The sequence below is a fragment of the Canis lupus genome, chromosome 10 (genome assembly GCF_003254725.2).
Source record: "Canis lupus dingo isolate Sandy chromosome 10, ASM325472v2, whole genome shotgun sequence".
NCBI lineage: Eukaryota > Metazoa > Chordata > Mammalia > Carnivora > Canidae > Canis > Canis lupus.
The window spans coordinates 66,727,525-66,753,034 of record NC_064252.1 but is presented as its reverse complement, the minus strand read 5'-3'; the positions used below and the strand labels follow the sequence as shown (position 1 = coordinate 66,753,034).

At 42.7% G+C, this 25,510-nt stretch overlaps 1 protein-coding gene across 8 annotated transcripts in view; it reads right to left on the bottom strand.

The window, feature by feature from the left end:
• Positions 1–25,510, bottom strand: part of MEIS1 (Meis homeobox 1) — a 165,495-nt gene that overhangs the window by 126,963 nt on the left and 13,022 nt on the right. For all 8 annotated transcript variants that reach the window (XM_049115592.1, XM_049115598.1, XM_049115595.1 and 5 more), the window contains one exon: positions 8,035–8,146. In XM_049115592.1, the coding sequence (XP_048971549.1) occupies positions 8,035–8,146 (112 nt within the window). The remainder of the gene's footprint in view (positions 1–8,034; positions 8,147–25,510) is intronic.

Genomic DNA, 25,510 nt, shown 5'->3' with positions numbered 1-25,510 from the left:
TCTTAGAGCCTCATACGGAGCACCTGCCATGTAATAAGTGCTTTTAATCCATTTTTGACGCCTTGACTCGAATGTATACATTTACCTCCCCACCCCTCACCTTAAATACAATTCTTGATAATATTTTGGCTCATCCGCAGGAGCAATTACAATTCGCAACTCTTTTTTTTTTATCTCCTTGGGCTACATTAAATGGATACTTCCCTAAAATTAACTTCCTTGCTTCTACCTTGCCAAGAATGACACGGTGCGAAGAATCCACCACTGGGACAATGGGTTCTCTCCTGGTTTATTTTCTTGGGTAGAAACTGAAACACGTGTTTAAGCTGTGCCAGGCAGGCTGTGTGTGGTAGCCCTGGAATGCCTAAGGAAGGCTGACCTGAAAAACAAGTTACTGCTTTATGGCTTAAAACCCCATGCAGAATCAAGAAGGGAAAGAAAGTGGGAGAGAATAAGAGAAAAGAAAGGCCTTAGTTACAAACTGCGTTAAAGAATCAAATAATGACACCTTAAGATCTGGGTTTTTAAAGCTCGGGTTGCCATTTTTATCATTAACACGAGGCAATAAAACCTATGTTATTAATGTGAGTGTGGACTATGTTCTTTTATATGTGATGCACTTGGGGGAAAAATGCCTCACAGCTCTGGAAAGAAAGGACTGAGCATTACAAACAACTAACTCTGAGTCCACTACAATAGAAAATATATTCCACTCTCACCGAAAAGCTAATGCTGTTGCAGCCAGAGAGGCCTTCTCTGATTTACAGCAGGCTGAGGGCAACTGAGAAGAAGATATATATATATATATATTTTTTTTTTTTTAAGTTTTCACACTTCCTGGCTGCAGAGCCAAATGATGAATTGACATAACATCATTATTCATATGATTCTTCACCACTCATTTTTTATTTAAAACTATCACATGACTCTTGCGAGACCAGTGTAATTAATTCTAGGAAAGTCAGAGAGAATTGGGGTATAACCTCAGAAGTTCTACAAGTCACGCTGGAGCTGGTGTTTCTTAAGAGGCAACCGCAGCAGCAACAACAACGAAAACCCATGCAACTCGCTCGCATCCATCACCTGCAACAAAACTCCGCTGTCGGCACAGGTGACGGTGGCAAGCGTCGGGAGCAAGCTCCGCATCACTTAGGGAGCCCGCCACCACATCGCAACCCAAGGGGAAAAACAGAATTGCGGTTTTAAGGCCGTACCTAACAAGTGTCATTATTTTAAAATTTTAAATTCAAAAATTAGAGTAGGAATTTGATAAGATATCCGGACCGTGAGTCCACACATAAATAAAAATGAGCCATCAACAGAAAATATAAGAAACGACCCTGTCGGCTAATGCCCCGTCTCTTCCAATCGAGGGTCAGACCTATTCAAAGCCAATCACAGGAGGATGGAATCAGTAAAGGTCAATCAAAGGCAGGCTGAAACTCCAACTGTCTAGCTGACCTTCAGAGCTTGTGACAAATTGGTATCAGTCAATGTCAACTAATGACAGGAGCTCTTTGGCTAATCAATTGTTCTAAAAATGATCAAGAAAACTACTCACAGGACAGCTCATTTTCACATCAATGCCTGTGAAGTATGAAAAGCTCATTTTTTTGAGTTTTTAATAAGCTCATAAGTAAAGCAGTTACTTGGTAACAGAGGTCACCTTACTGAAAAGACAGAACCTTTGTCTGCCTTTTACATATTCTTTTATTACCATATTATAGTAAAATTATGCCATGGATATGCCAGAGGGCTACATAATAAAGTAGGTAACACTTCATGCACTCCCTGCAACAAATACTTCTGTGTCGGAGGGAAATATATTTGGGAGTAAATAATAATTTCGAATGCGTCTTTTAGTGGCTCGAGATGAAAAACACTGACCTGGAGCTTACCAGCAATATCGCCCTACTAGTCAGGGAAGATGCACTCTCCGCGCAAACACTCGCAGCCAAGTGCGTGCCCCCCTAAATAGACAGTTACCACTTTTTAGGTGATGAAGTCATTTTCCTTTGTTTTTAAGATGACCTGCTTTGGTGATGCCAGAAGTCAAGAGAATGGAGAACAGCAAACAGTTACTTGCACTGGATGAGTCAACAGAGAAGGAAAGGTGACTACGGCACGAGGTGTTCTGGGGAACACAGTTCTCTGTCTCTGCATCTCGTCCAACGTGTTTGATAAGTTAATGATAAGGACCTTTTGATAACAGGGATCTGCTGAATGTAACCACTTCCCCTTTCTTTTTTACACCTGACTTTTCTTCCCATCAGGAAATCGTTTTCCCCTTCCGCCTGCCACTGCATGCAAAGGCCACCCTTTCATCTGCAGACCCACATGAAATGTAACCAAAGTAACACGCGGGGCTGCCGTGGTCTGAGGGCCGAGGCCTGCGGTCACAATGATATTTTACTTTCCTCTCCGAAGCGTGTTAGTCAAAAAAAAAACCTGAGGGCACCATTGAAATCCAAGAAGTCCCCGCAGAAGTGTAAGACTTAAGAAGTAAGTGTGAGCAAACAGAGATCGTTCAAGCTACCCTGACCGACAGACAGACGGAATGAAAAAAAAAAAAAAACCAAACAAACATTTGTTTGATTCACAGGGTTCTTGGGTTATTATAAACACTGTTTTAAAAATCTGTCGGGATTTAAAAACAAAAACAAAACAAAACAAAACAAAAGAAAGAAAACCGTTCCTAAACAAGCAGCGTCCACTTTGTGTTTTCATCTGAAAACCTGCAGATTAGAGATCACATCCCAAACCTGACTTGCTTGCGGGTAGTTTGTCAAATTAAAATATCTTCTGTGGCCTGCACCGCTCTCGAGTCGTCCATAGGAAAGAAATAAAGGAGGGAGGGCGACACTTAAGCCGAGCCATAATTGGAAGTATGTGAAAAATGAAGTGTCAGTTTGGTCAATAAAGGGCAAAGGTCAAGGGGAACTGCAGCCCAAACTCTGGGAGAAATGTGCTCATTAAGACACCCAATCAGAGCGCGCCTTGCCACCTATCCCATTATTCATCGGACAGCTGACTGTTTCCAATGCCCGGGTTTGGGCTGTTATTACTTTTCTTCTTCATGTAAAAAGGCGAGCTGGTATATAAATCCTTGCTTAGTCATCTGGAACATAACGTGGCCCTTCCCGCCGCCCCCTCCGCTCCCCGCCTCCTCCAGGCCCGGCTGTGCCTGCTGGCCTCCCAAGCCTGGAACAACTGCCTTCAGATTCCCTTCAATAATAAATGGGATTGCCTTCCGCCTATAGGTTCCCTGAACTCATACAAAAGCTGGAGCGGGGGTGGGAGGGCGGGGAGGGACACTGTGAGGCATTACAACTATTGACACATTATTAGAAAGAAATAGCAGTGCTTTTCAATTATTCCTCTTTAAAGAAACATGCTGGTTTGGCCTTCTTCTTCTTCTTTTTATTTTTTTTTTTTTTAAGTGGGAGCCAAGATACTATTGTGGAACTGAGTCCTGCCCCCAAAAAGGAGAAGTTCAGAAGTGGGTCTTAGAGGTTTCAGCGATCATTAAGGCCCTTTAGACTTGAGATGTTTTACATCAAATTTCGACGTAGAAATAATACTTTTTCTTTTTCCTCACAAAAGAGGAAAATGAGATGAGCTGTAAATGGGAAATGCTCTGCAAGAGAGATGCCCTTATTTGTTTTGTATGCTCCTATTCTCCACTCAGTAAATCTCTGAATGAGTGAAATGGTATAGGCTCTTAATGCATAATACAAATTAATCATATCAATCATCACGGTCCGCTGGAAATACCTCAATCATTCCACTTAACACACACACACACACACACAAAACTAGATTCTCACTCCCCAGCAGAGTATAAGCCCCCTGAGGCTAACGCCGGTTCTGGCATATTCACAGCTCCGTCATCACCACTACAGAGACGGGCGGGCCCAGTGCCCACACTGGGGAAAGAGATCTCAACTTGGGTTTAACAGGAAGAGTATCCACCGATGGTCTGTTTTCCATTCCCAGCCACACTAAATCACTGGGAGACACAGGCATGGGGAGCTTGGGCTCTGGAGTCACACTGTGTGGGTTCAGGTCCCGACTCTACCACCACCTGGTAGATGACTTTGGGCAAGTCTCCCAGCCTCTCTGAACCTCTGTGATCTCCTTTACAAAGTGAGAGATGGAAATGCCTACGCTGACACCCCTTAATATGTTACTGGATTCTTTTATTACTGTCATATACTCATCTCTCTTGACTTTGAACCAAAAAAAAAAAAAAAGGAAATGCAAAATGTGGTCAGTCACGGCTAAAGCTGCTTGCAAGTTGTAGAGTGACTGCAACAGGCCTCCCGGGAAAGAGTTCAAATTCGGTGGGGCAAAGGCACCAGGTGGGCGTGGTGTTCTCCTGCTCCAGACCACGCGCTTCCTAGAGGAGGCCCTGACTGTGGTCAGCAGGGCAGCTGCCCACGGTGGGACAGAAAAGACATGAGAGAGTCGCGTATCTGCCGATGTGCACCTCATCTTATTTACAAGACGCGGCCTGGGGTCCCCATCCTACAGGACTTACAAAGCAAGGCCAAGAGACAAGATCCTAAGGCTGAGTCTGACAGTTACTTCCACATTTCTGAGCTTTACTTTTTTCCCTTCTGAAATGGGAAAGGGGCCAAATGATAGGGATAAAAATCAAAATTCAACCTCCTATCTTTGAGAGTGCTTTGAGGCAGTTAAGGTGTACACAAAAACCGATGTCATAGCAACAGCAGCAGAACCCCCACCACCACCACCAAATACAGATGTCTGGCCTTCCTTCTAAATGCCAGCTTTATAAAGGAGCCTCACTATGAAAGATTCAATTTCCGGCAAATGGCCACAAGTGTTAATATCAAATGAAAGGTAGATGCCACAGGAAGAGTTCCCGTGATAAACAATTTGAGTTGGGGGAAAGATGTGTGATGTACACCGGGAATAAACATTAAATCTCTGAAGAGTAATCATCTTTAGGGTCTTCTTGATTATATATCTTACATATGCTCTTTTAAAATGCCCAGCATTGGACTTTCTGTTTTATTTTCTTATGCTTAGGTAAAAGTTTGGACTAAAACTATTCCATCAGTCGCAAGGGCTGCTAACTTGGCAAGTCATCAGGCACTCAAAATCCCCCAAATTGCTGGAAGGCTAACTAGGAATTGTCACTGTATTTTGAAATCTGTCAGAACATTACAAATTTCCTGAATGACTTATTTAATGTATGTGTTTATTTATTTTTACTTTGGAAGTCCAAAAGGACAGGACTCAGTTGAGATACAGCCTGTCGTATGCCTACGTCTTGTCCAGATAAGGTTATTTAACTGAAGACTAGAGCCTACAGGTTTCTCTCTTTCTTTCTTTCTTTCCTTTTTTTTTTTTTTTTTTTGGTGCCACAGGTGCCATAATGAAGTGGTGAAAAATGAAAAGGAATGAGGAAAAAGAAACACAAGTACAAATAATACAGTAGAGAAAGTTTTAAAATATGTATTACTCCAGTCTGTGGGGGAAACACCTCTTTGGATATATTCTTGACAGATTGAGTTATTTCTGTCTATTGGGTATGTATAAAGACATATTTATGGATTTATAAATCTTTTGAAGAGGGCTGTTATTTACCCAGTTGACTAAAATGGACTCAAACTGTGTAAATAACTATTTAGGACATGCACTACGGGCCAAATGCTGGCACAGCTCACGCGTCTACGGCTGCCAGGGCAAACATGGAAAAGCTACCGTGCGCAGCTAATCCGAAGGCTGCACAAAGACCCAGCCCCACAGGTCTCAGGGATGAGAAGAGGTTTAGAGGGGTCGTGGGCGGCATGGAAATGCAGAGAAGGAGTGGCGGTGACACTGGGACGCATCATCCTGCAGTTAGCAAGGGATGAAGCGCAGGGCCCATGAGGGTCGTTGTAGAAAGGCCCACCGGAGCCCCGTCAAATGATACCGCTTACGTGAAAACTCTTAAGATGCAGAATAGGGGGTGGTCTTATGTGAAAAAATATAAAGAGAAACGAGGTAAGTCGAAAGCTCAGGTAGTGTGAGAGAGAGACGTCTCCGGCTTACAATGAAATTCATTATTACATTGGCCTTTGGAGAACACTTGTTGAAGGAAAAGGAAACATGCAAAATTCCTAATTCCTTGTTGTGACATGTCACTGGGGAAGAGCTGGGACAGGGCCTTTGCCTCCTCAAAATCCTTTTTATCAGATTATCTTTGAGAAAGCATATATGCTACGATTTTTTTTAAGATGTATTTATTTATTCATGAGAGACACAGGCAGAGGGAGAAGCAGGCTCCATGCAAGGAGCCCGACTTGGGATTCGATCCCAGGACCCCGGGGTCACGCCCTGGGCTGAAGGCAGACGCCCAATCACCGAGCCACCCGGGCGTCCCTATACGCTACAATTTTAAATTCGAGGACACTTCAGCAGGTTTGCAAGCCTTCGCAGCAGCAGCTAAACCACCCACCTGTTCCTAGATGAGATGTATATGGGTGTGGGTGTGGGTGTCTATCTTGTAGAGCAAAAAATGAAAAACAAACAAAACAAGAGGCTACGACCTCATGTGCCAATTCTGAAGTGCCCGAAGAAGAATTCAGACTCCATTTACGCCTTTCTGAAAACTCATGGAATGAGCTGAGAATAGGGCTTCATATTGAAAGTGCCGACCTCATCTTCACGACAGCCCCGTGAGCAGCAACACCATCACACACACACACACACACACGCACACAAACACTTGAAAGAGAAAAGGCCCCATGGATTCTTATGCTGCATATCATTTTCCAGTAAAAGTCAGAGGTCAGAGGTTACATGTTTCTGCCTCAGCTCTGAACTGGTTTACTATCCTGGGCTCCATTTTTACTACACTTACAATTGTGGTGAAGTCAGCAACTTTTCTTTGAACAATACTATATCTCAAATGCTTAAAATTATATGTGGAGAAGTAATTCCCAGTCCAGAGAGCATACATGTGCCATAAAAATAAAAGAAAAAAAAAAAAAAAGAAAGGAACCTTCCTAGTTTTGTTTTCAAATGAATTATGTCAGATTCATTTTAGACTTTGCAGTTCTAATGGGTACAGCCCAATGTCTGTGAGAAAACAAAATTCTTTTGCTAACGGCACTCCGATGAAACATAATCATCAAACCAGATTTTAAAGTAGGCACCTACTGTGGGCTCAGAGTCAACCTCAATAAAGCCGTCTTTTTATCTTCAGATAGAGAATTCTCTCTTAAGCTTTAGCTTGCACTGACTGAACACAAAATTCCACTGCAGCAGGTCTCACGGAAGCCAGTACAAGGCATCTGAATACTCATTCACCTTTTTTTTTTTTTTTTTTTTTTTTTTTTGCAGAAGATTAACTTTACGTTAAAACTTTATTTCTTACTAGTCACGGTCAGGCATGCACACCCACGGACACCCAACTACACGCACAGGCGTGTGCATTCAAGGAACAAGATGGGCTACACTGATCTGGCTTCTTCTCGTTTTGTTCTAATTGCCTAGAGTCTGACTTTGCAGTAAAGTCGAATGCTTAAGAGATTCGGGTAAGTAAACCCGGAAAAATGGCTTCAACCCAATGGACGGGGAGCCCGATGTGTGCCCCTAAAAGGCCCACTGCCTTCGAAGCGTCTGAAGACGCCATTGACTTGGAATCTTGGAAGAGGTTTCTTCACCATCTCTTGAGAGGCTCTAAGGGCGAGTAATAACAATACTCTTTATTTGTATCGCAGGCCATTGGTGGCAGACTATTTCCGCACGTTTGAACTTCCCATCTACCCTAGTCTTGTCCTCAGCCAACTCACCCACCCTGTTTTTAGGGAGGTGGCCGGGTGACAGGCAGTTGGGCAGCTGGAATGGCAGAGAAGAAGAAAGGGCCCAGAGAACAAAATAAGATAAGCTGATTCCCGTACTGGGAGGGGTCGGTGTTCTAGGAAAACGTGTACAAATGGTAGCTAACTGGACATTTCGGACTTTTCAACCCTTAAAAATGAAACGAGTAGCAAAAGAGAGTGAGAACTCCTCTCCTACCTTGCTCACTGCTGTTATCTCCACTGTGTGATGTGTGGCCACCGCTGGAAGGGCCCGGGGTTCCTCCGGAACGAGTGGATGCCGTGTCATCGTGATCTCTGTTCCAAGAGGGCTGCGGGGGCACAAATCAGAAATCCAAACGGAGTGGTCGGTTAACAGTGGTCCGGTGGGATCCCGTCAGGCAGTGACAAAGCCCCGGGAGGCTGCCAGGGACGGCCGGGCCGTCTCCCCCGTCCCCCTTCACGAACGGTGCCAGCTCGGAGCTACGCTGGCACCTGTAACACGGGCCGATTTCTGCTTCTGGGCTAAAATAGCATCGACGAGTAGTTACTCCGTAAGCAATCGCTTTCTTACCAAGGAAAACAGAAACATTCCAGGCAGAGAAGGGGGCCGGGGCCGGGGCCGGGGCCGGGGACGGGGGCGGGGGCTGCTGCCACTGGATTCTGACTGTATTTTTAACACCAACCAACCCTCTGGCACGACAGTCTGCTACTACTCTGAAAATGCAAACGGAGAGCAGTGGTCTATCGCACTGTGGTTTCTAGAGGCCTCTGATTCATCCTGGAAGACAAACATGGCAAAGCTTTGAAGACCTCACAATTAGGCCGAGGTCCATAATAGCTAGTATGTGTCAGCTGTTTGCCGGATGGTACATGGCAAATGGACCGGGCACGGGGACAAAAAAGGAATGAGAATAACAATAGATTCACATGGACTGTGTACACTCAGCCCCATGCCGAGCCTCCTTGTACTATTGAACGGAAAACAGATGTTGCTTCTTATCACTGGGTGCATTTGAAAGTAACATTCAGATAGGAAAAAATTGGCAGTAAATTAAATTCTTGGGGAAAACAATCATGGCAACACTTCTCCCAAATCTCCCTTTATCACCAGAAAAGATTTTAATTAGCTTTTAGTGCTAGCTTTCAGAAACAGCCTGATGAGTCACTGGTCATCCTGCACAGTAGGAACGATGCAGAAGAGAAAGCTGGTTCTTGGCTGGGAAGCGGGATTTGTCTTCAAGATTATCAGGGGGCAAAGGCAGGGTGAGCTTGCCTGTAAAATACGTCTGCGTCGTTTCAGCCTAGGGCGTCACGGTTCGGGACTGTTGTCCTAGGAAAGTTTACGGGCCACCCCCCACCCCCCCGGCCCGCGTCGTTTTAAATGTGCCGCGCAAAATCAAAGTGAGCTTTGCTTATGCCTTGAGAGGTGTCTTCACGTCCCAGAGAAGATAAGAGAGGCTGAGATAGAATGTTCCTGACACCCAGGGGGAGAGAAGAGGGAAGATCCCACCGAAGAGGCCTGCTGTCGAGGGATCCAGGGAAGACTCCCTGTCCCCGAAAAGGATGCTTGCCTGCCACCCAACTGGGCCAGAAGATTAACGTGCCCCCCCCACCGATCCCCGGCCCCCAAATCAAATAAAGTTGCAGAAAGATCCACCAGTCACAGGTTGGACTCAACCGTTCCACGCACGGTCTCAGAAACGGTGCTGATGGACCCACGGAGGCTGCGCCTGAAAGACCCGAGAGCTGGGAGACAAGGGCTTTCCGACAGACAGACACACATTCGGCGGCCTGTCAGGAGAACGCTGGGGGACGTAATCTGGAACACCTGCTCAGAATGCAAACAGTTAACGCATAAATTTTCAGTTTGTCCAACTGCAGCTCTAAAAGGGGGACTTGTTTATTCAGAGCTCTGCAGAAAGAATGGTACAGCACCCAGGGGACAGACAATGCCAGGCACAAAACCCCGGTGCCTCGACATGTAAAAGGATGTTTTTCTCTGTGCTACAAATCCCACTTGAAAATATAATTAGAAGGAGAAAATGGCAAAGTATTGCATTAACTGTAATTGAACAAAAGACCGGCAAGGCATGTGGGAGGCTGCAGGAACCCGCGGGAGTTTCACGATGCATGAGATCCTGCGAGTGACATCTCCTGGGCTCTCTCATTTTATTTATGTGGTCCCTCACTACCAGTGTTGACTGGCGATCTGACTCGTAATTAATAGAAAAGCTACCGATAACAAGCTAAAATACAGGGCGACAGAAGAACCTCATCAGAGGCATGTTGGTTAATCTGATTAAGACTGGGGACTCCAGAAAGGTGACTTAGAACCCAAGAATCATTCCGTGTTATACAGGAAACTGTCCTCCTTTATGCTACAACAGACCTGATATATTCACTATCTTTTAATGAGCTCCACTGATTTATTCAGCTCCGCTCTGCTCCCTCCCCCACTTTTCTACTGTGCAGGATGTAGATTAATTCAATGCTTAATTGTTTAGTAAATTCAATTTTCCACATTCTATTCTGCATAGCTTTAGCTAAGGTTCTTAAATCTTCAGCAGTGAGCCTTGAGCCCAGTGTTTGTGATCTGTGCCTACCTTTTTTCATCACCATTTTTCTTCATCCACCACTTAATTCACCATGAAAAGATTTTCCTTGCTGGAAATTCTGATTCCGCTATGATCTGTGAGGCATTCCGATTCATTGCATTTTCATTGTGTTGGGTCTTAGATGCCGGGCTCCTCTTTTCTCACAGCTATCGCCACATTATACAGGCATTCATGCAAGAAATGTTGGATTCCACCTCAGTTTATCCAAATTTTGTGCAACCTATATGTTTAAATTTGTGTGTTCACCGAAGGTGGGAGCCAGTATTTTCCCACCTAATCTCACTCGTCTCGCGGCCTCGCTCAGTCCAGAGGGGCCTGTGGTTCCTGAATGCCCTCCTCAGGCATGAGAGCTAACTTTTGTGGTCCTCTCTTGAATTAGCATTTCGGGTATTAGCATTTCAAGAACGGTAGAGTCATACAAAACTGAGCATCAGGAGAAATCCACAAGGTTACCAAAACAGAACAAGAATTATGTTTAGTTCAGTTCATTAAGCATGATTAAAGTCTAAGTCTCAGAAATAGCTCGTGAACCCTTCTGGCATAAATATGTAAGGCAGCCCTAATCAGAAAGAGCTCCCCCAAAATCCATCTACTCGAGAATCTCAGCTACAGTAACGTAGATCTCTGTGACTCTCAGTGGTTACACCAAACAGCGTCATCATTATTTTTAAAATAAAATATGTGCATACGATTATGTACATATATCTGTGAAGTTGTGAGTTGCTTGGGGCCACTTGTAAAGTAAGGTTGACAGAATAAAATCAATGATGCATTGCATTAGATGTATGGCAAACCGTAGTCACGGTTCTAAATTAGGGCCCCGAGAGGCTTTTTTCTTCAACGTACATAATTTGAGAGAAAGTGATGCCTATGTTCTCATCTACTGGAGATCCATTAGGACAAGAGGTCCTAACCCAAAGTCCGGAGACTTCTAAAGACTTCAGTGTGTGTTGAGGTGGGGGTGGGGGGTTGTGGGGAGGGAGGGTCTTGTCTTAGCAATAATTGTGTTTATGGACACACTTGCATTCTTCTCCCCCGGGGAGAGTGTCCACGACTTTTCATCAGATTGTCAAAGGGGCACGTGATTCTTTAAAAGTCTGAGGATCACTGCTGTAGCAGACACTCACAGGGCCAGGTGGAAGAGCTAGGGCTAGGGCGACCTTCATGATCGTGGGGCCAACACTTCCACCTGACATCGAGAGCCAGTGGTCCTCCACATCTTATTTCTTTTGAATAAATGGAGGTGGCCAGTTAGAGGCTTCGCGTCATCAGAAAGTTCCTGGTCAATATATAAACATATAGCATACAAACCAGTTTCATTTCCATCTAATTTCCATTCACACTTTGTCTAGTTGAGGAGCCCCCAAAGATAGCCATTTTAAATATGTGGGGGACGCCTGGGTGGCTCAGTGGTTGAGCATCTGCCTTCGGCTCAGGTCGTGATCCTGGGGTCGTGGAATCAAGTCCCACATCAGGCTCCCTGCGGAGAGAGAGCCTGCTTCTCCCTCTGCCTGTGTCTCTGCTTCTCTATGTCTCCCGTGAATTAAAAAAAAAAAAAATCTTTAAAATAAATAAATATGTGGAGCAAGCCAATGATTCTCCCCCATGTTTTCTCTCTTCCATGGCTGAACACTCTCATGCCTTCTATCATTTCTTAAGAATGCTTGAAAATAAGGAGTTTTTCAAATGATGCTATGCTAAGATTCATTGAGTGGTATTTTTTATTTATAAGGCAATTATACTGGTATCTGGTAGTCAAATAGAGGCAGTGACCTCCTTGACCACAGGCTCCTCCAGGGCAGGGATAATACCTGGATCTTCTCTGTCTTGTTCTTTCCTGGCTCGGCACAATGTATGGTGCACGCTAAGCACTCGGTCATGGCTTAGGGAGCTAAGCTGAACCGCTCATCATTTACCATTCCACCAATATTCCAACAGATGAACTGCAACTTCCCAAACTATCCTTCCCCACGAATAAAGCTATCCATTGGTAACTTTTCCTCCCTAGAGCTTTCCCATTCTTTTTCTATCTAGGCCTTAATTTGAGGCATAACTTCTGGTCCTCATATCACCTTTCATGTTTTCTTTAGACAATTCCTTTCACTACTGTGATTTGAGTTCTCACCCACATGCCTCTAAATTTGTGTCTCTGGATCTCTTCTTTGGTCTTTAGACTTGCATGCCCAACCACCTGCTAAACCACCTCCATGCGAATATGTTCATCTCACTCAACAAGTCCAAAGCTAAATTCTTCATCTCTTGACCAACATCCTACCCGTTCTTCTTTGTTATTGATCCTAGCTGGCATAACGCCATCCATCCATGGCATAAGCCTGAGGATCATCCATGACACCTATCTACTTCCCCGCTGCCACATTCAATCAGTCATCAAGTCTCATTCACTTTTACCCCCAGATAGTTCACAAATATCTCATTTTTCACCTTTTTGATTGCTGGTCTTGTTCAGTCCTTCCCAGCTCTAAAGAGTTCAGTCAAATCACTTCTCAGTTCAATTCCACTAGAAATGAGGACAGGAACTGGTCATTGTTGCTTGTCATTGCATCTTGCCTATCAAGCTCAGTGCCCGGCACGTGGCTGGCACTCAGGAAATGTTTGTTAAATGAATGAACGGCTCCCTACTGCCTACAGAATACTACAGTCTGGGGCCCTTGGCCCTCATATAGCGAGCCCTCATGGTCCACCTCCTGAGGACCGTTCCTCAACTGCTCCTTGTACTCCAGGACGTGGTTTCTGGCAGATACGTTCTGCTTGTCCCTCCAGGCCAATCATCCTCGCCCCCCCACCACCACCACCATCACTCCGCCTGGCCCCAGCCCCTAATTACTCCATACTTGCTAATTAAGTTTCAGCTCAGCTAACACCTCCTTCAGAAAGCCTTCCCTGATACACACACACACTTCCCCCAGGATGAGTGCGGTTCCTCTCCCCTGAGCACGAACAGCACCTCATGCGCACTTCTATCATTTCACCCCCATCTTGTTTTGTGGTGTCCTGTAGAATTCTACACTATGAATGTTTTGAAGTCCTGAACTTTATCTCATTCATCCTTACACCCTCCGTCCCAGGAAAGTGTCTATAACACATTAAATGCAGATATATTTCTGAATGAACAAATGAATGACTTGTGTTAAATTGTCATGTGATACTGTGATCTCCTATATTAAATATCACAAAAAAAATCTGAAAAATGATTTGCACAATTTAAAAACATTTCATACACCTGCATTCACACACACACATACGTATATATACATATATATAGTGATGTGTGTATGTATATATATGTGTGTATATATATGTATATACATATATACAAATATACTTGGGGTTAGGGGTGCCTGGGTGGCTCAGTTGGTTAAGTGTTCAACTCAATTTTGGCTCAGGTCATGATTCCAGGGTTGTGGGATCAATCTCTGAGTTGGGCTCCCTGCTTGGTGTGGAGTCTGCTTGGGATTCTCTCTCTCCCTCTCCCTCTGCCCCTCCCTTCCGCTCTTTCTCTCAATGAACTAAAATCTTTTATATATATATGTGTGTGTGTGTGTGTGTGTACATATATATACATACACATATATATTTATATATATCATATATATTTATATATAAGTATATGTTCATATACAATTGATATTTATACATATATTCACATTTATATATCTATAAAATCATATATATATATATACACACACACACACATACTCAGTTGCAGTATAACACAGTCAAAAAAGAAAGGAAATTTGAAGGTAGCCATATCCCAGCTGAAATCTGGTTGCACCACTTACACGGCTTTAGGCAAGTCACATCCTCCCTAACTCTTGATATCCTAATCCATAAATGGGGACCAAAAAAGGCTCCTTTATCAATCACATCTCAATTTAAAAAAATAATAATAATGACCCTCTGTAGGCACAACATGTATATTTCCAGGCATGCAGCAAGCACTCAATAAATGACAGCTACTAACGCTTTTAATGCAATGACATAGGTTGACCTGGTCAAACCTGAAATATCTACATACAGGTGTATTCAGTTTATAGACCCCCTGGAAAGAACAGCTCACCTGAGTATGCCTTGGGCTATCTCCCAGCTGCTGTGTGCTCAGGGAATGCACACTGATCTTATTTTCACCTTCAAATAACATGATTTTACAGGTGGTTTGCTCCTCCCCACCCCATCAAGTTTAATTTGATGCCTAATATTTATAAATCACTCTACAGTATACAAAGTACTTTGACATATCTTCTCAGTTGGTCGTTTATCACATCAGTATGATATCAGAATCATTTTTTTCCCCCGGACCAAAAATAGTGGGGTTTCGTTCTTCAAAATTTCTACCCTACCAGTCCCAGTCAAAAAGGTATAGATAAATGAGAGCCCGGTGATCTCGACTCTGAAGAGGTCAGCTAGCAGCTATGCAGAAACTGATGAAGTAAATCACGGGGCTCCAAAGGTGAAGTTGGTCTGCACCTATCTGCAGGTGCTTTCTCTCTGGGAAGTGCATTCACCTTTTTTTTTTCCAAACCACCAGGGTCTCTTTAGAAAATGATCTCTAGTGGCCTGCAAGAGCTGGCTTGGCTCCCAAAGTGAACAATGCCAGTCCCTCCAGACCAGGGGAGTCGCCAGTCCATGGGCGGAGTGCACCCGTGTGCCCCGCGCTCCTGCGCACCCGCACGGTCACGTTCCCACGCCTGCACGGTCCACGCTGGCACCTGCACTCGCAGGCCTGTGCCTGTCCGGGAGCCACGGCAGGGGGGGCTCCCTGGTGGCCATGCAGGATGCGCCCCCTCCCCTCGACTCCGCACGTCTGTCTCTCTCAGCAGTGTCTCTCAGGACCCTGAGAGGTGCAGAACTTCAGCAGAAACCAGGCCTTATATGTCCCCCACTCAACGATGCCATCTGGGAGAAAAAGGAACCAGAGGGATCCATACACGGAGAGAGGAGGAGGGAAGGGGTTCGGGGACTGCTGCAGAAGGGGATACAGGTTTACCAGCGTGTCCCTGGAGCTGAGAAGTTGGCAGTCCTGGGATCGCTTTATTTATGAGTTGCTCAGAGTCTGACAGGCTAAAAGCCCTATTTAAAAATCGTGGTGGCCCCCACTTGCATCTGCCTGACAACCCCAGCCTACAGGATAAGCACTGGGCTCATTCAACCACCAAGAAGCACCTACGCCTTGCTAGAGCCCTGGGTAAAACCTGTTCCTTCTCAAGACCTACTCCTCTGAGGCTGCGTCTATCCAACTTTCAATTCAGGTCATTCGGAATAAAAGTATAAAATTCTTTACACATATTTCTAAAAAAAAAAAAAAATCCCTGGAAATCATTAAGCAAATTCATTTAAGCATGACAAGTTTGGGCAGTGTGTTTTAACACAGTGAAACTGTCCTCTTACCCTTTAAGCTTTTAGATATGTTTAAATACCAGAAGCTCACAGATTAATACTTGAGTGTGCACACAGGCCGTGGATTCAGGGGCCGCGTGAAGATGTGCTTGAGAGTGGTTCTGGAAGCGAAGCCTCTCCTAAGTCCACGCTCCAGCCTGCTGAAAGATGATAAAGTCGGGGAGGCGGGTGCTGTGCCGGGTGAAGCCTGGCGGTGGCCTGAGGTGTCCCCCAGGGTGGCCCACTCCTCACGAGGTTATCTCCCTCGCACACTTCTTCCGACTTTCTCCCTGGACTCTCCTCCTCCTTCGCATTTCCTTCCCTCTCCCCGCCCGCCACGCCTTGCCTTCTCCTCTGCCAAGCTGCAGGCCTGCCAGGTTCTGCTTGAGCCCCTGTTGAACGCCGCGATAAGAGGTGCTTATTGCTAACCCACTTAACGGAGGCCCGATGGCTGATTTTGGTGACTCAGGGCAGATGGCAAATTAGGGGTGAAACAATGGAAATCCAGCATCCCCACTCAGAATCCGCGGCTCTCACCAAGACACCACACTGCCCCTCCCAGCCCTACCGTATTTCCATTGTGAACTTTTAATCTAGGAACGCATCTCGGCGATTACCCAATTATCCCTTAGTTATGGTGCTCACCACGCTGGGGCCAGCCGGCGTCTTCCCTCATAGCAGAAGGGTGTCTGATTCGGCATCAAATAAGGTCGATTTCTAAAACCCTAAAACTTAGCAACTGTGATGCATTGCCCGAAATACACAGACACGTGCATATACACCTGGGTGTCTAGGTATATGGTACAAAAGACAGCGTCTGTTAAACTGGGTCCCAGATTTCCCACTTCTCACGTACCACAAATAAAACCGACAAAAATGATAATTTTTCAAACACTGAATCCTCTATTTCTGTGTAATGAGGCATGGAGAGAGGAGGAGAAGAATTTTTGTGCTTTTTTGCCTTTGGTGAAAACTCTCCGAGGAGTAATTTCACCTTTAAATGAAAAGTTTTGTATCAGGTGATTGCATGAGCTCCAGGAATCCCCAAAGCCTCAGGGTCAGACGTGGGGAGATGCACAAGTGCACACTCACTACTGCCCTGCACACGGCAACCTGCACCCACTTCCTCATCCTCGTGCCCATGAGGAAAGAAGGCCAAAGGACGTGGAAAGGAACTAACTTTAATGTCCCTAATTATGCTGTAATGAGATCTAAAGCAGTCTGGCAGTCAGAGGCATCTTTAAAGTGTACCAGCCCTTGAACGCTTTGTCTGCTGTCCTGCCAGGGGGCGTCGGTGCCCAGCTGCCCCCTCCCCGGGCTCCGGGCCTGGTGGCCGCGGCAGGTGTGAGGGCAGCGGCCTTAGGAGGCCGGACCCGGCGCGATGGGCCACCTTCCTCGTGCCCCTTAGGATCTTATTTTGCAGCCTGCCATCTTTTAGGGCTCAACTCCGACACTCTCAGGTCGCTCGTTACCAACCTGCAGAGTGGAATTAATTCATCCACGCCACGAACAACCAACCGACAAGGCCGAGGGAGAGGGCCTATGGGCGTACAATGCCCCCCAAGGATTCCAAAGCTTTCCTCGCGAAATCCACCCAGCACTGAGACCTGTTGCCCAGCTTTTCTGCGTCAAGAACCAAGGCCCGCACCGTCTTGTGGGGACCCCACCGTGATCTTGGAAGATTCTTACGTGGGGCGGGTACACTCCCAACAAGTGCACAGGGAGAGACTAATGACCACCAGAGGGAAACTACTACCAAGGGATCACAAGCAGCCTTACCGAAACCTCGTGGCTGGAGAGCAGAGGAGTCATTTAGAAATTAGTCGGCTGCACTGAATGTTCAAATTCTACTAAGCAGTTTGTTGTGGAGAAAAATCCCATGAACGGAAGAGACAATAAAGCTTTATTACACTAGGAATCTTAGTAAAAAAAAAAAAAAAAAAAAAGAATACTTATTTATGTTTCAATAATCTCTCCTTTCCCTCTGCCATTGTGTTCCGCTGGCATACAATTAATAAAAGTAAACCCTTATATTAAATGACTTTAATGACTGTATATACTTCTACTCCCGAAATACCTGTGAGCTGTAATTCAGAATTAAAATGTTTAAACAAACAAACACTCTCATCCAACTGGCACCACCGTATTTCCAAATATTTGTATGTAAATATTTCCAACCATACTCCTTATTTATTCTCTGAGAGCTTTCTGCTGAAATTCAGATTCTTTTCTATCGTTTCTACTGAGAAATGGCAGAAGAATCTGTAAATTATATGCCAATATACCTGAGGTTATAAAACCCCCTTTTTGTAAGACGGCCGGCCGGCTTCCCGATGTTTCTACCATACATCTGTAACTTTGTGTTCAGTGCTCCTCATTCCGCAAACAAATTAGGATAAAATAAACGCAAATGTGTCTTATATAAAACAACCTCAAACCGCAAATTTTCTAGGCAAAAAGAACAGCCCCTGTTAATGCACAAAACATTGTATCCTGAGCACGAGTTAAGACCTTGCAAGCAACTGGCCCCTAGCCACCAAGCATTTGCACTCAGAAATGGAGAAAAGTACTTAGCAGAGGATCCGCACAAACACTGTCACTGGAGGTTGAATCTGAAAGAGAATGTGTGGTGGCTCCCTGGGCTATCTCAGCCACACAACCGAGTGTCCGCTCTCCTCCTACATGGAGGAGATGAGAATAATCGTGACCCCCTCCTAATAAGAATTAAAAAGACATTTCCCTGAATCTGCACGATTGTAAGACGGTCTCTACAATAACACCTCCTTAGCAGCCGCCCCATCTCCCCTCCCCAAGTCAAACTCATGTTGTTGAAGGTTGCGCAGAGTACCAGGGAATATGGTATCATTTAATGCGCCTTTTATTTAAGGTTTCCTATTTTATTTTATTTTATTTTTTAAGACTTTATTTATTTATCCATGAGAAACACACACACACACAGAGAGAGAGAGAGAGAGACAGGCAGAGGGAGAAGCAGGCTCCATGCAGGGAGCCTGATGCGGGACTCGATCCCGGGACCCCGGGGTCACAACCTGAGCCAAAGGCAGATGCTCAACTGCTGAGCCCCTCAGGCGTCCCTAAGGTTTCCCATTTGGAATGCTCTACATTCATTCACATTAGCTGTCACAGTCACTCCATAGGATGGGTTCTCCATCCCCGAGTTACAGACGATGCCACTGAGGCTCAAGGAGCAGCAGCAGCAGGGCCTTATCCTCCCAGCTAAGCCTAGATTCAAACACCAGAGAGCTGGCTCTAAGTTACATATATTTTATTGAAACACTCCCTGCCTGGGAACGCGGTGTGGCTAAAAGTTACAATCAGCACGCTTAATTGCTCTTTCTCAAGTGTTCCGGAAATCTCTTCTACTTCTAAACTCTCAAATCAGAGAATCCACAGTTTTGATGTGAGAAGGAAAAAAAAAAACAAAAAACAAACACTCAGCCAAGGTGTACTCTTGTTTTCTTCTTACTACCTCATAGCGTTATACGTTGAACAAAAGAATCACGGAAATTTATATTTACCGCTGATCTCCACTATTAGCTAGAGGGTATTCTCTGATTTCCCTGTGTTTTCTTTTTTTTTTTTCAGAAGCACTTCCAGCTTTTTATATTTTCAACCAAATTGTGTTTTCAAAGTATCTGTCATTCTTCAAGGATTTTTGAATCCTTGAGCTCTCGCTCTCTCTCTCTCCCCTTCCTGCAGTATTTATCTTTGGTAAAATCCCCAGAAAGGCCTTTCTCAAGGCATTTTGATATTTCATTTACAATTCTGATTCTTAGAATGGCCAAGTTCTCTCTCTTTCGAGTCTCTTAACTGAGAGATCAACCAAGGTGGTTGTGGATTCAAGAAGCAGGAGCCCACGTTTTGCTGTTGGTTCACTTTTTAAGGGATTCCAGTTCATCAGAATGCCATTCTTCAGCCATATCCAAGGCTATTATTCTGAGGCTGTTCATACTATTTTAGCAGTTATCGAGTATGTAGAGTATTAGAAGTATACTACAAGTGAAGAAAAGCCTCATAATTGATTTCTTAATGTTTTATTCTCCTCTTTTTCTATTGGCACGTTCTTTACATGCCCTCAATAAATATTAAACACTCAAACAACTCACTATTAGGGTGGCAAGCAAACCTTCAGAATGTCGAAACAGAAGAGTGAAGAACAATGCACCTAATTGAAATGGCAGGGTAATTTGGAAAATAAAATTGAGTTGCTGCAAATTCCAAATTCCAGAATAAAAATGTTTATACTCGCTCAAATGCAGATTGTTACTGGCTTTGAATAATTATCAGAATAAAAAATACTTGAACACCAACAATACACTTGATATGCATAGAACAAGCGCAGTCTAGATGTCTCTATTATTCTCCGCAAGGAAGTGCAGGACACAATGAGTCTGAGATTTTTCTTGTTGATTCTGTTATTGCACACAGCTTACAAAATCCCCAAATGTGGCGAAACAATAGGCCAAGCCACCAAGTCCACAAGTAGTGTTAAAATTTCATGGACAAAATTCTTCAAAAAAATTGTAAACACGTCAAGGGACAAAGAAGCACACTGAAAGAAATGAAGGGGTTAATGTATCTGCTGCTCAGTATCTTTTTTTTTTGTCCTCAAACATATGAATTTATCACCAAGACCAATTCAGAATGTAAAACTCCTGATTCTCTTCAGCAGAAGCTAGAGCCAAGGAAACTCTGACAATTAAAATGAAAATGGAAAAATGCATTTGCATCTGGAATTATGACATGCAAACACGTAATGATGCTCTAAGAGATGATCCTTCTCTGCACACCGAGGGCAAGCAACCCTATTATCTACTTAGGGTTATGCCACTTTGGGTGGAGATACCACCTATATCTCTCAAAGATAAATTCCATATGCTCTGTACACTTATAGCATATTTCCCATAAATAATGGATACGATAGACTGTAAATAAATAATATGCTTATCTGAACTGTTCAAGAGTGAAGGGCAGGGTGGCTACTCATGAGACTGAGTCTCTTATGAATGAGCAATTTCAAATGAAAGTAATGTTCAGTGGGGGAATTATCACAAAGTTCTTACACTAACATATTCTGAAGCAGGGGTTTTAAAACAATTTCAGATCTGGCGGGAAATTTCAAGTCAATGTTTCAACTAAGCCCAAAATACCCAATTTAATTTTACCACTAACGTTTCTATCCTGATCGCGGCATCCTACCTATTTGCCGCAATTTTTAATTCTCTCCCTACACGACTGGTTTTCATGGTCAATAAAATAACTAGACTTAAAATGTCATGTATGAGTTTTTGTCTCATGAAACACAGTAGTTTTGTTTTGTTTTTTGTTTTTTGTTTTTTTCTTCCCTGTAAATAACTTGTAACATTGCAATGAATAGAAAGGAAGGCTGCTTAAAAAAAAAAAAAAAAAAAAAAAAAATCTCCCCACCCCCAAAGCCCACCTGCACTAGTTTGCTAGGATTTTACATTGTAAAAATTGTGAGTCCCCACCCTCAAAGAGTCTCCCTTTGAAGCCCCAGAGACACACGAACTATTTCCACTTCTTGTAAATGGTATAAGTAGGCCTTTAGAACGTCAGACATTGTACACCATTTAGTTGGAAATTAAGTTTTCAAATCGCTAAGGAATAGTCTCTGAATAACAGAAAACACTATAGGTCACAGTTAATTATAGCTTGTCTATCAAATTAAGTTAATGTTCGAGAACACATCCAAATAGTTATGGAGACATTAGGAGGAGTTTTATTGTCGGAGAAATTCTTATTCATTCAGCTTCTAATATTTTTTTAAGAAAGAGAGATAAGCCTTTCACAAGTTGGGATGGCATAAGAAAACTCTGGGTTTGCATCAAATTGCTCCCTTCATTGTCCCTTTTGATGACTGTGTCGATTTCATTATAAACTTCATTTTCCACAGTTTCATAATAGTCATAAACTCACTTCACTTGAAAGAGTTTCTATGGGACATAATGTGAATGCAAATGCAGAATAAAATGCAAATCGTGGAGGTCTGGGAACAAATATGGACTATCCGTTAAGAATACAGTCACTGAAAATAAACATTTAGGCCTTAAGAGGAAGAACACAAAAGGGCTGATATGAATCTTTATATCAAGTATTCAGAGCCCTAGGGAAGGCAAACAAGAACAACAGTTTTCAGTTTTTCTCCTAATTGTAAAGCACAGGCTGGGAGTATTTGATGACTTTGGTTCTCTACTCGTTCCTGTTCTAAAGTGAGTAACATTTTTCATCTTTGCAGGAAAATAAACCCACGTGTGGGTAATAGCCCACAAGGTGCTCAAATAGGGAAATGAGACCCAGCAAGCTAGTTCAAGTTCAAATCTCAGGCCTAGGCGATCTTACCAAACAGTGGGAAACAAGTGATTAGGAAGAAAGAACCAGAGCCCTCCTTTGCTAAATAATATCCACCAACCAAGATTTTTAAAAACTAATAATAAACAGGCAACCACGTGGTGTTGGTAAAGTATAAGGGAAAAAGCTAGAGAAATGAGAATTCATCAGTGACGATTAATCCCAAGTCATGTGTTGTCCGGGAATCATTCTAACATCGCTCAAAATGTTAATTACCTACCTACCACAATCTTCTAAATGAGTCAAAATAACGTATGTTGAAATCCATTGTAAAATGTAGGACTCTGTATCGTGTCAAAACGAAAAAAAAAAAAAGTAGCGAGACTAAAACTGTTGCTTAAGCTTGGTAAACTCATAAAAAGTCATGGCGATTTTCAGAGTACTACTTAGTAGACTTATTAATAGTAACAGCCCTTCCTTTCTGAGGTAAACTATGATTTCATTTAGGTTTTTTAAAGAACCGTGACGTTTCCCACATGAGATAAAGGTTCTTTATCTCATGATTATAAATCCTGTTGCTTGTAAATAGAGTCACGAAAAGTACCAACGGGAGAATCAATTATAGAAATGTGTTTTTGAGGATTATAAATAATATAGAATTTATTTTCACAATTTATTTATCCTCCATTGGTTTATGGCATACACAGTGGTGCATATGCCATGGAAAAGTCATAGCAGGATTATTTCATATCTTGAAGAGAGTTAATCACTTAGTTCAGGCTATAACTTGCATTTAACTGTATATACTCATGATGCCAAGGAACAATAGGTATATAATTCAATAAATGTAGAATTAAGCTTTTTTCCATCAGAGAATAAACTTTTAATGTATGCTGTAGACAATTTTAGGAATTCTTAACCAAGAAGTCCAGGAATATAAAACAAGCTCAGAAGATTTGCACTCTTGTGTTCTCCCTTAATAAGAATATATTTCTTAGATTAAGAAATGCTATTTTGGGTGGGGGGGAGTGTTCAGAGAGAGTCTAGTAAAGTGTTGCCAATTGCTTTAATTCTGCACACATGAATGCATTAAATTGATTGAAATTGGATTCTAGTGACAAATTTTTAAATGACTATATTCTTGCTTATTTCACACGGCATTCTTTGCACCATTTATTAAAATGTCAAATTTGCAAGTGTGGGAAATACAGCAATTTGCCCAACATAGGTATACTTCCTGAAGAGGTTGTTTAAGACTCGAAAAAGCTGTGGCAAATTCCTATACCCCTGAAATCATGGCATTTTCAATGAAGGATATTTTTACACTACGTACACACACACTTATCTGCTTGAATTTTCCCAAACTGATTTTACACATGCAAGGTTTATTCACAAATATTAAGGATAACAAAATATTCAAATTCTTACTGGATTCCAAAAGTCTAATTTTGGAATTAGTATTAAAATTCAAATTTGGAAGACTGTATTTTGTGTTCCAGACTCTAACTTTATTATATCCTGATGGGTCCTGCTGAGTAAGAACACCAAGCCCTACGTGATTTACAGCAGTGTTGTTTTACTTGGGATTTTGAAAACCTGTGAGTCTGACATCTGTACAACTATCAAATACAGAGTCACGTGTATTTTATTTTTATTTCTTTATCTGTAAAAGAATACTTTCTAGTCTTGATGTAATTTTTAAATACCGAATTAAATTTTTGCACTCAGGAGAAATGACCAAAAAAATTGTTTCGATTATAATATAAATGCAAGTAATACTTTGATACAAATATGACAGATATCATAATCTGAAAAAGGCCATGTAAAATGCTACAACTGCAAACATTTAAGACTGTGTAACAAAAATGAATGAGAATGGTATCAGTTTACTATCCTTCAACTATTTCCCTGACAGTGGAGTCAAATAATGTTGAATTATAGACCTTCTTACAGGAAGTCTTATTTTCTGTTCATTTTTTGATCATTTCCCTGCTAGTCTCTATAGGAATTTGGCAGCACGCCGACTTTCCTTTAAAAGTTTCTGTATACATACTTGGGTTGCGTTTGATGATTAAATGATCATTTATTAAAACTTAAGCATTTCACATTTGTTTGACATATTTACGTTTCATAAGAAAATATTGTTATTGCAATGGAAGGCATAACATCGCCAATACAAAAATACTTCATTTGAAGTCTTGTTGACAATATTTTCATTTATGACAAGTGTCTTAATAAAACTTGTTATGCGTTCTTCACAGTTTCTCCCCGTCTACCTGCGAGGGAAGGTAAGCTAGTTTTACTGCAGTAGGTCTCGTGGCAATATTTTAGCCCATCTGCTTGACCTTAATAAGCCTGTTTCTACTGTGGGGCCACAAATAGTCTTTGTTTTTAAGAATACGGAGGGTTGTTTTTTTTTTTTTTCCGCATAATTTTCCTTCCCTCACCCAGCAACAGCTGTGTTTTAAATCTTTCGGACCATGACAAACATTTTAACATTTAAACATGCAAGGGTTTGAAAATATAATGATTTAAAATGTGTTTATTTTCAAAGTTGGGCAATTACAGCATGATATCTGTTACTTTTTGGAAAGCAGTGCCCATATGTTAATCCATTTTTTCTTCCTTCTCCTACTCTTCTTCCTCTACTATGTAAGCTTCTCCATGTTTCCTAATAAAAGTCTCTAAGTTAGGACCGATAGCAACAGTGCACACAACCACTCCATATATTTCCAAATCATGAGCAATGGAGTCATTCTGGTGGGAGAGAGATTGCTATTTGAGTGACCTATTGCTGCAGAGCTAGTTAAATCACTGAACAATAGTTACTGTTACGGCTTTACTTCTACAAAGCAGCATTAGCATCATCCCTTCCCATTAACCATGGAACTTGCACTAGTGACTTCCACTTGAGAGACAGACAGACAGACAGACAGAGACGCGCCACCAAAAGGGAATAACTTTTCTACTATTAGCATTTAGATTTACAGACATTTAACAACGTAATTGATCACGCCCCATCTGCATATACCCCTCTCTTGCTTTTCCTAACATGTTCTTTAAGTGCCCCTATTAGGAATAAATACATCCCTACTCTGAAATTCACACACAGATAACACGCTAAAAGCCAATCAGATTAAGCGCACATTTACCTTGATGCACACTGAGTAATGTACGGAACCGTTGAACCACTGTATCATACACCTGAAACTAATATAACACTGTATGTTAACTATCCTGGAATTAAAAATTTCCAAAGCCAATCAGAAAGCAACAATAAAAACACACCTGGTAAACAACTAAGTTTTAATTCCAAGGATACTAAGCCATAAGGGCCTAGAATGAACGTCCCAA